The following is a 14,336-nucleotide window of genomic DNA, read 5'->3' on the forward strand; positions in this document are numbered from 1 at the left end:
GCTTTTCTAATAGCTTTATATGAACTAAATAATGATGTATAACCACATGAAGTTAATGCATATCTTTTCTCTTCATACTGTGAATTAATCAAGAGAAGACAACTGACATTTAAACAAGCATAAATGGAAATAGTATCTGAAGAAATCCATTTAATAAGCCCCTTGCTTTCACTGCTACGTCAATTTTCTTCACCATTTTAATACCTAGGAATCCGAGAACTAAAAGAGGCCTTCTCTTTTCATATGAATGAGTGGGAAACACCTTCTTGTATGATGATGAAAAGGGATTAACAATTATTGGTACCCAAGGATATCTATTGTGTTCTTTATCCTGCTCCAGACACTGGCCCTGAGGAAAGCTACCCTGTGACTTGGGGTGGGTGCAGAGAGGGGCAAATGCCACTGCATCTGCAGACAGAACTCAGAATGTATTGTACTATAAAAAAACAATGCCACAAATGATTAGACATGATGAAAATACTTTTATCAGCATTACATAATAAACATCTTATTACATGTCCATCAGTTTAGGGGTCAAATAGGGTTTTGTGGGTTGCCCTATGTGTAGCAAAAAGTTAACATAGCAGGACTGAGACTGCCCTCCTTAGAAAGGCTGCTTGCAAGGTTGGCCATTGGCTGGCATCAGGGAACTTGGCAGGCAAAGACTTCCTTACACTGATATAAAACTTGTCTTCAATAATACACGTGGCTCACTATGCCTAGACTATTTGTGCAAACAATCGTCTGAATAACAGGCTTTTCTTCTGGGAGTCTAGAATTTTGGAATGTGCTAGGCAGAGCTGAGTCTCTAATGAGCTTCCCTGGGAGACAAAATCATGTTGTCACATTTCCTTACTGGAAGAATTAAGCACCTTCAAATGATATGTAGGTACAAAGTTCAAAATATTTACGATCTGGCCCTTTAAGAAAACATTTACCACCCATTTGCTGTATGGCATGAGAGTTATTCCTTGTTCTATGCACATCTCCAATCTATTCTCAGTAACTTTTTATCATTTTGTATTCTTCCAAAAGAGTTAATATTATCTGTCCTAACCAAACGTATAGGTATTAATGCATTTCATATTCACATTCTGAACTATTCAAAGAACAGCTGACCCTTGAACAACACGGGGGTTTGGGACACCAACCCTCCATGCATTATTATATAATTTATAGTCAGCCCTCTGTATCTGCGCTTCCTCCTTATCTGCAGTTCTGCACCCACAAATTCAACCAATCCCAGATTATGTAGTACTGTAGTATTTACTATTGAAAAAAAATCCATGTATAAGTGGACCCACACTGTTTAAACCTGTGTTGTTCAAGAATCAACCGTAATTCAATATGTATATTTAAACATGTGAATTTGAAGGTATTCTTTCAAGAACAGCATTAACTATCTATCTTGCTCCACCTGACTATTCCTTCTGACATCATCAATTAACATTCTGACTCATGGGCCAAATTTTATATATGAGTAGACATTGTAATTAAAAGTTATTTTAGACTTCCTCTACATATCATCTCAACTGACACAAAAAGCAATTTAAATCAAATTATTCTTCCTCTTTATGTTTCCTTCAGAAGAACGTGAAGCTGGAAGAAAGAAAGCCAAAACAAACATTACAGTAGCAAACAAAAGCTTTCAACAAGGTTGTTTTAAAAAATCTAAGAACATATTACTGAAGTATTATTTACTATTTTGGATTAAGTATTAAAATCCACCCTCTCCATTAAAGAACAAAAGGAACAATGAAGTGTACAGAATTCACAGAGAAAATCCTTTGATATTATCAAGCTGGATATTACCTCTATAAAAAATGACTTGAGTTCAGGGAGGTGTTGAAATAAGTTAAAGGTTGAAGTGTCTGTTTTGGTTTGCTTCTGCACTGCTTCCTCTGCTGATAATCTAGAAGGGTGTGGTTCCTTCAAAAAAAAAATTAAGAAAAAAATAATTCCATAATTACATTAAAACATCTCTCACTATATTCCTTCATACATACCGGACTCTAGCTATGATGGATTACATATCATGTACTATTGACAACTCCTGGCTTTTGCTCAATTTCCTTGGCAGGGTTCAGGCCCTCTTCATTCCTAGAGAAACCCTACTTCTACTTTAAAGTTTTTCGTACTGATCTCTCTCTTGAATTTCTAAGTCAGAATTAACTATTCTATTATTTTTCTCAGCACACTACATTATTTAGTATTTTATTTAGTACTTATTTCTTTCTTTTTTGGATTACATATAGTTGGTTATGGTCTTTCCCAACTAGACAATAGGTACCTTAAAGTCAGAAAATAAGTCATATTCATTTTTGGATTTTCAACACATAGAAAAGTATCATAAATATGGTACATGCTTATGTATATGTTTGGTCAAATTAAATACATTATTCAAAAGTCAAAATTTATAATACGGGTGAATCTTTAATTCCTGAAATAAGATTTGAATGTCAATATTCTCAGAATCAAATTATAGATATTACTGCATTGCTTTTCAAATAAGTTATTATTATTCCTTACTTTTAATGTCAGAAACAAAAGATATTATCACCTTTTTAAATGAGAAGAAAATTACAAGTCAAATTAATATTCCAATGCCACAGTTAAAATTCAGAATAGAAATCCAGCTAAAGAGGATTCTAACTCCATTGTAAAATATTAGATTATAGGAAACAGATTTGACAGCTCTAATTCAATATTTACCTCTGAATTATCCATGTGAATATTATTCACTTTATTTGAAATCAAAAGCTGATTTTTATGTCATTTTTTTATCATAAAACCTAATTAGCACTGCCCTTGTAAAAAAAAAAAAGTAAAGCTGCTGCAAAAATATTATAGACTCTATTTCAAAGTCCAATGAAGTGTTCTGTTTTATTCTGTTACTTTTGCCTTCTGACTATCAGCAGGTAAGGAATAAAGATTAATTTCAAATATGAATATTCTGCAAAAATCAATGTTGGAGGATTCAAACAAACTGTTGCTAAGGAATAGTAACAATTATAAATCTTGGTCTGATAACTGAATTAACAGAAGTTCATCTATAAGCCAGAGTTTAGATATACTGTTGCTGTTATAGCTGTGGAGATTTCAATTCAACAAATACTTACTGCCCACAAACTATATGCAAGAAAGATACAAAAATGATTTTTAAAAAGTTGCCATCTTTAACATATTATAATATAGTGAGGCAAATGGATAAATGTACAACTAACTAAGGTGGAAAGTGTCATAATTAGGATATAAATAACAGCCCATAAGAATGGAAAAATGATCTACAAGTTCAACAAGGGGGCTTACAGCTATTAATTCAGAGGAAACATGGCATGGAAGAAAGGATTTGGAGTTAGACGATCATGCATCCAAATTCTGTCCCAGTCACATTCTAGTTGTGTAAAGTTGGAAAAAAGTATTTGATTTTTCTAAGGTGTTATAGGCTAGGTATTAATTTCTATGAAATACAGCTTCATCATGTATAAAATAAGGATAATTGAATATTTACTGTGAAGGTTAGGTAAATCACTTAGCACAGTGCTTGCAGAGGAAGCATTAATAAATGGTATATTATTATGGTATATTATTATGTATTCCTCATTTCCAAATTCATATACTAACAAAGATCAAGACGTCTTTGCAAACTAATATTGGATTAATGTCTATGAATCCAAAGCTGTATGCAATTAGGAAGACAATAATTTAACTTCAGATACTAGGATGGGAAAAGAAATACAGTAATATTTATACTTCGATTTTATATATTTTGCAATTTGATTTTTAGGACTGGGTTTGGGCTCTGGATGGTAAGAACACTTTGGGGGCAGATGTCAGCTACTAGAAGTCTTATACATGCAATGAGTCCCAGTATTAGAACAGCTTTAATGGTATAACCTAACTGGTATTCAGTTAGAGCTCCTTCTCCATTTAATAAAGGAGGGAGTAATAGCTCACCTGACAGGGGCCTTCAACCTCACCTTTTCCTTTCCCAGAAACAACAAAATAAATGTGATTGGCTTTCTGAGTAAATATAAATCCTTTGTGACTTAAGACGAATTGACTGAATATGTGGATTTTGATGGCAATATTTTGTCATTCAAAATAGGAACAATCATTTAAATCTATTTATTTTTAAAGTGACAGTATAATTTTTTCCAAATTCTAGATTATTCTGAAATAAGGTTTTAAATCATTAAAAACCTTGAAAGTACTGGTAGTACTATTCCTTAGCAATTAAATTCTGGACTTCGGTAATCAATAAATTTTATGCTTTACCTTTAACAGTTGACAAGGTGTTTGCCCAAAATTGTTAATCATCCCTTCTAAGGCTTTTCTTTCCTTCTCATCTGTTAAGGCATCCAGATCCACAGCTCCTGAAACCAAGAGAAGTAGTCAATTCACTACAGAGTGAAAACAAATCAGCAAGCCACACAACTGTTTAACATATCAGAGACTGATTAGTATATTTTCAACAAAATATTATTCCATTCATCAATTTATAAAAATACTGTAAAGAGATACTTTTTAAAAAATCAGTAAAGCTTCAGATATTAAATATGTACAAAAATAAATTCCACCCACTGTTTAGAACTAAAATATTTTAAACAAAAGTTAACTGGTAGCCTATAAAAGTTTCTCTTATAAAAATGCACACTATACTCATAGTATACCTGATTGCTTTCTTCACGATAGTTAAGCTGAAACAAGTGTAATAACCACACAAAAATACTGCTATAAATTAGTTTATCTAACAAAAGTTGGGCAAGGTGATATTCTGGCTAACTGAATATATTATATATGGCCATACTTAATCCCTATTGTTACATAGCTAGTAATTGACCAAACTAGGTAAAGTCTGATTTCAAAGTCTATGCTCCTAACCACCATGCTATACTACCCTCCTACAAAACTGTTATCAAATGAATACAGCAAGGTAAAAACATGCTTGTCTATTTACCAAAAGTCATGTGGGTTCTGCTCAAATTCATAAAACTTCACACTATTCATAATCTTTAGAACTATTAGCTCTATGGAAGGATTAGGAAAGAACACCTTCTTAAGCCTTTCAAAGCCTTCAGAAAATGTTCTTGATCCAGAGCTAAACATTAGAATAATGTCATCTTATTAACACTGGAAGAATTTGTTATTTTAATTCTAAGAAGTCTTATTTAATGTCTGCTAACAATTTAATACAGAATATTCAGACCCAACTGAATAGGACACATATGGCCAGAGATCAAAATCTTTTATGCCACCAATAATTGACATTTTAACTACTATTTTTTTAAAAAGCAGCAGCCTTTCAAATAGAAAAGATCACTAAAACTATTTTTTAAATGTAGTCTTTCTTGTGTTAAATACTTATGCCCAAAATACCATGTATAAACACATATTAAATAATATTTTCTATTAACAAAATGTAAGAGAAAAAGTATAGGCTTATACCTTCATAACTACAGTAATAGAAAACATTGAGTGCCTCCACTGCAGCTGGCCCCCTCTGTTTATAGCCAAAAATCAGATCTATCCATTCATGAAGATGAGCAGAAACATATTCAGACTCCTAGAAAAAAAACAAATTTAGCAATTAATATAGAGATACCTTCCAACTACAACGTAATGATAGGCCCTTTAAAAAATTAAGAGCATTTTAAGCATTTCCACACACAAATCTTATCACTGTAAATAGAATTATCTCAAAATCATGTTAAACATTGATCCAATTTGACTATATTCTATCTAGTAAAATGTAGACATATTTATTAATATTTACTACATATACATCTCCTAACTAATGGGTGAAGAAAATAACAAATATTCTTATAGCCCAAATATGAACAACAAAAAAATTAATGATAGCTGTGGAATACATCTTTGTTGTGAAAATTCCACTGAAATAGTCCAGAAATTCAATTCAAGGAAACAAGGAAACCGCAGTGGGGTGGATTAAAGATAGCTGAAAAATCACTCCCTCCACACTCCCCCAACACCGCCAACTAAGAGGTGAACTTGGTGGCAGGCAGAGGCTTAAAGAACCCGGAGCCTGTTAGTGAGGAGTTGAAAGACCATAAGAAAATTGTTATTGGAGACAGGAGAAAAGGGAACTCATGTTTTCGTTACATGAAAGATAGAAAGGGTACCTAATGAACTCTTGGATCTGGGGACAGAGACTTCCAGACAGAATGTTTTTAAATGCTAATTGGCTTCTTTTAGCTGCCTGTGATTATGTGTGGGAGGAGCAAGGATGAGTTTTAAAAATGAACTGTTTGGGTTTTAAGCATAATTTTAAAAATATATAAAGGAGGGCTTCCCTGGTGGCGCAGTGGTTGAGAATCTGCCTGCCAATGCAGGGAACACGGGTTCGAGCCCTGGTCTGGGAAGATCCCACATGCCGCGGAGCAACTAGGCCCGTGAGCCACAATTACTGAGCCTGCGCGCGTCTGGAGCCTGTGCTCCGCAACAAGAGAGGCCGCGATAGTGAGAGGCCCGCGCACCGCGATGAAGAGTGGCCCCCGCTTGCCACAACTGGAGAAAGCCCTCGCACAGAAACGAAGACCCAACACAGCCAAAAATAAATAAATAAATAAATAAAATAAATGTACTAAAAAAAAAAAAAAAAAGTTAGCTATTGTATAAAAAAAAAAAATATATATATATATATATATAAAGGAGCTGGGTCTTGCTGGGTACGAAAATTATTTCTCATTTCCAGGATCACTAGAAAGCAGACTCTCAAAGCGAGAAATGACCTAAGTTAATGCTTAAATCAGAATGTTTCCAGTAAAATATGGCCTTGGGGAAAAGTTTAGATCAGGAGTGTGGCTAAAAAACAATCTGCTGAGATCTCAAAGATTTTAGGTTGTGTGTCACAGACCCACTCAACTAGACAATAGAGCATCTTAACCTTAAGAACATTTTCCCATTGTAGCCTCCCACTCAGCCCAAAGGAGATAATGACTATCTCATAAAGTAATGTGGAATGGTTTTTGCCCAACAGAGTTGATGCATAAGAAACCCATAACATTTTAAAAGAAATTGCATTAATTCAAGCTGAAAAAGTTAAAAACTGTTCAAAAAATAAAAGAGAATTTGGCTTCCAGCTTATCACGGTTAGGAAAGAGGCTTGCAAAGATACTCCTGTAAACAATGTTTTTTGTTTTAGTTTTTATGGAAAAGAATGACTCAGAGTGAAAAGCCAAGAGCCCAGGGTAGAACAAAAAGATCCATGGAGAACCAATATCAGGGAATAGCACTGGGCCCTAGTAAAGTAACTGAGAGCATGCCCCTGCTGGAATTCTGAATTGTTATAAACAAGAGGCTAGATGCCTCTGTTTTCTCGCTTCCTTTTTAATGTTAGTGTCTATTATAGTTTTCCTGTCCTTGTTACACCACTGTTACATGGGGGGCAGATAACTTGTCTCCTTACTTCAGTCTTCAGATCCAAGAGGAGATACTGTAGTAGTTTCATCCACACATGGATTTGATTTAGATGACTAATAAGATTCTGGACTTCAGGCCTCATGCCTTTATGCAAGGATCAGCAAACTACTGTTTGTGGGCCAAACCTTACTAGCAGCCAGATTTGTAGATTAGCAGAACACAGCCATACCCCCATTTTCTTTTTTTTTTTTTTTTTTTAATATTTTATTTTTCTGGATTGTGTGGTGTTTGTGGTAGTTGTCAGCATTTTTTTTTTAAATTTTATTTATTTATTCATTTATTTATGGCTGTGTTGGGTCTTCGTTTCTGTGCGAGGGCTTTCTCTAGTTGCGGCAAGTGGGGGCCACTCTTCATCGCGGTGCGTGGGCCTCTCACTATCGCGGCCTCTCTTGTTGCGGAGCACAGGCTCCAGACGCGCAGGCTCAGTAATTGTGGCTCACGGGCCTAGTTGCTCCGCGGCATGTGGGATCTTCCCAGACTGGGGCTCGAACCCGTGTTCCCTCCGTTGGCAGGCAGATTCTCAACCACTGCGCCACCAGGGAAGCCCCCTCCCCCCCCCCATTTTCTTTTGCACTACAATGGCAGAATTTCAACACAGACTAAGTTTACAGCCAATGAAAATATTTACTAGCTGGTCCTTTACGGAAAAAGTCTGCAGAACCCTGCCTTAATGAGCTGAGACTTTGGGAAGGTCTTGAGAGGAAGTATGTACATTTTTCATGTAGAAGGAATGTAGATACTTCATGGCCAGAGGGCAGCCTGTGTATGGTGGATTAAAGATAGTTGCAAATTCTTTCTCACTCCAACCATTAAGAGATGGAGTTTACTTTCTTTCCTCTGGAATCTGCACTGACCCTGTTACTATTTAACCATGACAAGAAGGCAGAAGTGATACTGTGACAGTTCACAGCCTCAGGCCTTAAGAAAGTGTAGAAGCTTCCATTTTTGCATTCTTGGGGGGCCTTGAGCTGCCAGGTAAGAAGTCTGGCTAATCAGTTAGAGAGACCACATGAAGAGGAGATATCCTGAGACTACAGGGAGAGGGAGAAAAGTCAGCATCCCAGTGTCTCAATGCAGCCTCCAGATGACTCCAACCTCAGCTGCCATATGACTGCAAGGGGATGAGAACCTTAAGCAAGACCAGAAGAATTGCCTAGTTGAGGCAAGTCACCTCACATAAGCGTGAGAAATAATAAAATGGCTATAGTTTTAAGCCACTAAATTTTGGGATAGTTTGTTACACGGCAATACGTAACTGAAACACAAACTTCAACCTCTTATTAATGAGGAGTATGTCTTCCTAAAATCCTGGACCCCTGCTTACTGTCACAGATAACACAGAAGGAAGCGTCTGAGAAATTCCTGCCTAGTTAAAAAGTAACGGATTATTTTTCAGAGTTGTTTTATTTTTTCCCAATTCCTTATTCATGCATGGGGTTACTGCTTACAAATGTTATAATGTAATCCTGCATTTTGTAAACTTGACTAACTATGTACTAATGACAAGGAATGTTTCCAAGTACTGGCCTATTTAGTTTCAGAATCTGTAACATTTCAGTTTAGATAGAAAGCTAAGTGGGCTCTTGTGGGGGGAAAAAGCATAATCTGCAAGGTAATAACACAATAGCAACATTAAACTAACTCTCACTAGTCCTTCAATTCCAAAATGGAAATACAGCTAAAAAACTAATAAAATCGGGGCTTCCCTGGTGGCGCAGTGGTTGAGAATCTGCCTGCCAATGCAGGGGACATGGGTTCGAGCCCTGGTCTGGGAAGATCCCACATGCCGCGGAGCTACTAGGCCCATGAGTCACAACTACTGAGCCTGCGCATCTGGAGCCTGTGCTCCGCAACAAGAGAGGCCACGATAGTGAGAGGCCCGTGCACCGCGATGAAGAGTGGCCCCCGCTTGCCGCAACTAGAGAAAGCCCTCGCACAGAAACGAAGACCCAACACAGCCAAAGATAAAAAAAAATTTTAAAAATGTTTAATAAATAAATAAATAAATAAAATAAAATAAAAAATAGTACCTGGGTTATAGTTTGAAGAAAAAAAAAAAACTAGTAAAATTTTTAAGTGGCATTTAGGATTTATTTAGCTGTCTTACTAAAAACTTACTGGAATCCTTCAGAGGAAAAAAAAAGTACTTATTCTTGTTAGATTTGAAACAAATGTGGGAACTGTGAAAATCAAACTATACCAGCTTGGTGACCGAAATAGTTTCACATACAATAGGTAGATATCTTATAGAAGTGAGAAAAATTTTTTTTTGCATATATCCATGGGACTGTACTACTATAGTCTCACTATATCAGAAGATCCATAACCTCAAAATAAATTACTATATTATACTTTCTAAAACAGCACATATAATAGATTACAAATTAATCCAGGAAAATAATAGATATACTTTATTCCATCATCCTCTGGAAAACACATATATCTTTATCTTATTGATTTGTCTAATAACTAAACACAAAAATCTTACCAGAGCTTTCCTATGTTTATAGATGAAATCTTCAGCTGACTTAGCCCATTTGGGGAGAATGACATCATTTACTAGTTCTCTGGAAACTTGTAGACGACCCAAGTTAAATTCTAAGACATGTAAAAGATAAATGTATCAAATCATTTTAGATTTAAATAAATCAAGTAAAACAAATAAAAAGGTATATTCCTTGGCAAAACTGAAGGCTTTTCTTCCTCTTTTATTAAGAGTAAAAGGTGAGAATCAAGTTCCTTTCTCTTTTTTTAAAATTTTTATTTTATATTGGAGTATAGTTGATCAACAATGCCATGTTAGCTTCACATGCACAGCAAAGCAACTCAGCCATACATATACATGTATCTATTCTTTTTCAAATTCTTTTCCCATTAAGGCTATTAGAGTATTGAGCAGAGTTCCCTGTGCTATACAGCAGGTCCTTGTTGGCTATCTATTTTAAATATAGCCCTGTGTACATGTCAAACCCAAACTCCCAATCTATCCCTCCCCCCATCAAGTTCCCTTCTTGATATAAGTTTATTGAACAGGTAAAAATAATTCTTATTTATTGGAATGCATTTTATCAGTTGATTAAAAAGGTAAATGAAAATAAGATAGTTTAAAATTAGTTATTAGAAGGTAAATCAGATAATAGTTTTTTTGCTGAAAAAAGTGGAGGAAATTATAGTTATGACCAAAACCCTTAACCTGAACAAAAATGCAACAGTAAGCATTCTTCTTACATTAAAAATAATTAACATAGTCCTTCTAATGGTTAATTTACAAAATAGAGCTCCTTAGAGCTTTTTGGTGTAACTTACAACTTAAAATGACTTGTTTGTCTTACGGAAGAACAATATATTTATATACCACTATTTTAAGCAGATACTGATGTAAAGATTTGCTCATTCTAGTTAGAACACAGTACTTTTGACAAAATTGTCCCAAAGATGAGAGTTTCTTGTTCATACAGTGTGGAAAGGGAAAAGTGTTAACACAAAAGACCTTCATTAAAGATGCTGCCTAAAAATATCAGCGTGCCCTTAAAGCTGAAGAGAGGTTTAAGTGTCACAGAATGACAGGATGCACAGGGTGTGTGGCCTTAACCCAACTACTGTATAGCAGATATTTTTGGCCACCTGATAGCCATTCCTCCTTATCTGGCAGAAGAACCTTGTTTTTATTCAAGTATCCATCCTGCCCTATATTTCATGCTTGTTGCAGGTACTGGCATAGGGATTGGTATATGACCCAGCTCTGGACAGTGAAGGGAGATTATGAGAAAGGGTTTCTCAAATTTAAGAAAGGACACAAAGAATTTGAAAGTCCCACTTCTTTCTAAGACACTGTTGTATCTGCCTATGATGCCTAGAATTGCTTTAGTTATTTGTAATCATGACAGTAACTAGCTAAGAACAAAGCCAAAACACCCAGACCAGCAGAGTGAAAATACAGAAAGAACTTGGCTTTGATATGTTGTTAAGTTACCATATCTCAGGATTTTTATTATAGAAAGTACTAAAATTTTCTTGCTTGCACAATTTTGAGTTGGTTTTATTAATATTTGTTGTCATTCTAACATACTTTGCTTTCTCCTACCCAGCTCATTTCAAATAAAGAGGCAATGTATAATTAGAATTGGAGGCCACCAGGACAGTAGTACAAGACAGCAACTAGCTGTGGTGAATGTGAGTAACTGTCAAGCTAGGCAAACCTTAAATTCTGTATCCAAATTTAATCTGCTCATTCCTACTATCCCAGACACGCTGCTTTAGAAGACTCCAATCCTCTGGCTGACTAAGAGTCTAGGATCACACTTAGTCAACAGTTGCATCTGATTTTCTGAAGGTGACCACTTCTAACTGCCTTACTCTGAGAATTAGATGCCTTGCCTCCAACAACTTGCCCCAGAGTGCACAACTGAAGGTCATGAAGTCCTGGATATGCTTTCACCAGCAGGACAAACAACTCTACTGAGCAAGCAAAGGGTCAAACATTAACATTACGTGCTAGGGGAGGAAAAAGAAGTTGTAACAGCCCTTTGACACTGGAATTTCCCTAAAGAACACCAGTAGTAAGAACCTTGCCAATTTCCTTATTTGTACTTAAAATAAATCTAAACCTACCTCATAGAAAAATTATTTGGACATTTTTAAAGACCATATTTCACTCTATGATTCTTTTCTTCAAAAACATAATATGGTTTTTTAAATATTATGGTAACTTGTACCCAGTCATTATTTTCAACTTGCCTCCTGTCTTCTGCTGTAAAAGGAGTCAGCAAACTTCTACAAAGGGTCAAAGAATAAATATTTTTGGCTTTGTGAGCCCTATGGTCTCTGTTGCAATTACTCAAATCTGCCATTATACTGTGAAAGCAGCCACAGTTTATGTAAATGAATTGGCTAGTTGTATTCCAATAAAACTTTATTTATAAACACATGGGTCTGCCCACAGGTTTGGCCCATGAACCTATAGTTTGCTGACCCCTGGTATAAATCTTCATCTTATCTAACTCAAACACTTTTAACCCATGGAGATTTATAGCTGAAATAGCATATAGCCATTTTTTGCTTCTCTAGTAAACACTGTACTCTGATAAATTCTCTTACCAATTCAAATTTGACTCATTTATCTTATTCACTGTAGCACTTCCGTAGAAGATAAGACTAGTACCTGAACATGATTTAAGCCCTGTCACTGAATAATACACGACAGAATGAACCTTAAATAATCTAGAGGTCATCACAAAAATGTCCTAAAAGATATTTTTCAGGATTCTCCATTGGGACCTGTTCAGTCCAATTTTTAATCTCCTATTTCTTACGATTTTGATTTTCCAAAAATTCTGGGAAATAGAAGAATTCAGGAATAAGTTCCTTCACATCATATGGATTGTCCATGAGAGCCTGCCAGGTAGCAGGGATGGAATGGAATTGTCGATCTGCACAGTCAAACCTGCATGTGGAGATAATTTTTAATCAGTAAAATTTATTACAGAAAGTGAATAAATATTATTTGGATATTTTAAAATTACAGAGTTTAAATATCACTCTAAGTATTATAGTATTTATATACATAGTTAACAGATCTATGGAAATGCTGCTGAGTTAATCCTTGATACATAAGTATCTTTACAAACTCTTTTGCTAAAAACCAGAGGGTGAGTTAGGGAAATAGTTCTATAGCTAAAGCTTTTATACTTTACTTGCATATACTATTATCTTATTTTAACTTTATTTTCAAGTTCCATCATGGGCCTATGGTAGTTGAAAGAAGCTCACGTGGTCATGCTGCAATTTTATTGTTCTGGCTAAACACAAACAGCATAAACCCCTTCTGTTTCAATCTCCTTTGATAGTGTTTTCCTGGATTTATTCCATAAATGATGACTTCTAAGTGACAGTTAATGACTAATATGACTCTTTATGCCTAGCAACCTTGCTTTGAAGCAGAGCTAAACTTAGCGGAACTCTAAATTTAATTATAGTCAATGACTGTGTCATCAATAAAGTCTAATAATGGTATATTCAAATTGCAGGAGAGGTACAGCTTTAATGGCAGAATCTTTTTGTTTGGGTGGGGGAGAACAGCTTTACTGATACATAATTAACATACATATAATTCGCTCTAAGTGAACAATTCAACAGCCTTCAGTATATGCAGAGCTGTGCAGCCATCACCACAATCAATTTTAGAACATTTTCATCACTCCAAAAAGAAACCCTGCATCTAATAGCAGTCACTCTCCATTCACTCTCCCTCCACCCCTGAGCAACTACTAATCTACTTTCTGTCTCTATGGATTTGTCTATTTTAGACATTTTATGTAAATCATACAATATATGGCATTTTGTGTCTGGCTTATTTTATTCAGCGTACTGCTTTCAAGGTTCATCCATGTTGTAGCATATATCAATCTTTCATTCCCTTTATTAACTCATGCCAGATAATATTCTATTGCATGGGTATACCACATTTTATTAACTCCTTTACCAGTTGATGGGCATTTTTGTTGTTTCCATATTTTGGCTATTATAAATAATGCTGTTAAGTACATTTGTGTACAAGTGTTTGCATGAACATATGTATTCAGTTATCTTGGGTATATACGTAGGAGTAGAATTGCTGGGTAATATGTAATTCTATCTTTAACCTTTTGAAGTACTGCCAGACTGTTTTTCACAGAGGCTGCATCATTTTACATTCCCACTGCCGGTACATAATTATTCCAATTTCTCGACATACTCATCAACAGTAGGTATTATCTGTCTTTTTTATTACAGCCATCCTCATGCGGGGAAAGAGGTATCTCAATTTGGTTTTGATTTGAATTTCCCTGATGACTAACGATGTTAATCATGTGTTTATTGGAAATCTGTAATCTTACTGGATAGCAGTAAAAAGG

At 35.3% G+C, this 14,336-nt stretch overlaps 1 protein-coding gene across 2 annotated transcripts in view; it reads right to left on the reverse strand.

The window, feature by feature from the left end:
* Positions 1–14,336, reverse strand: part of NBEAL1 (neurobeachin like 1) — a 161,012-nt gene that overhangs the window by 15,020 nt on the left and 131,656 nt on the right. For both annotated transcript variants that reach the window (XM_068544631.1, XM_068544630.1), the window contains 5 exons: positions 12,756–12,886; positions 9,932–10,041; positions 5,449–5,566; positions 4,279–4,376; positions 1,813–1,929 (listed from right to left, as the gene is read on the reverse strand). In XM_068544631.1, the coding sequence (XP_068400732.1) occupies positions 1,813–1,929; positions 4,279–4,376; positions 5,449–5,566; positions 9,932–10,041; positions 12,756–12,886 (574 nt within the window). The remainder of the gene's footprint in view (positions 1–1,812; positions 1,930–4,278; positions 4,377–5,448; positions 5,567–9,931; positions 10,042–12,755; positions 12,887–14,336) is intronic.

Source organism: Eschrichtius robustus, chromosome 5 (assembly GCF_028021215.1).
Source record: "Eschrichtius robustus isolate mEscRob2 chromosome 5, mEscRob2.pri, whole genome shotgun sequence".
Taxonomy (NCBI): Eukaryota; Metazoa; Chordata; class Mammalia; order Artiodactyla; family Eschrichtiidae; genus Eschrichtius; species Eschrichtius robustus.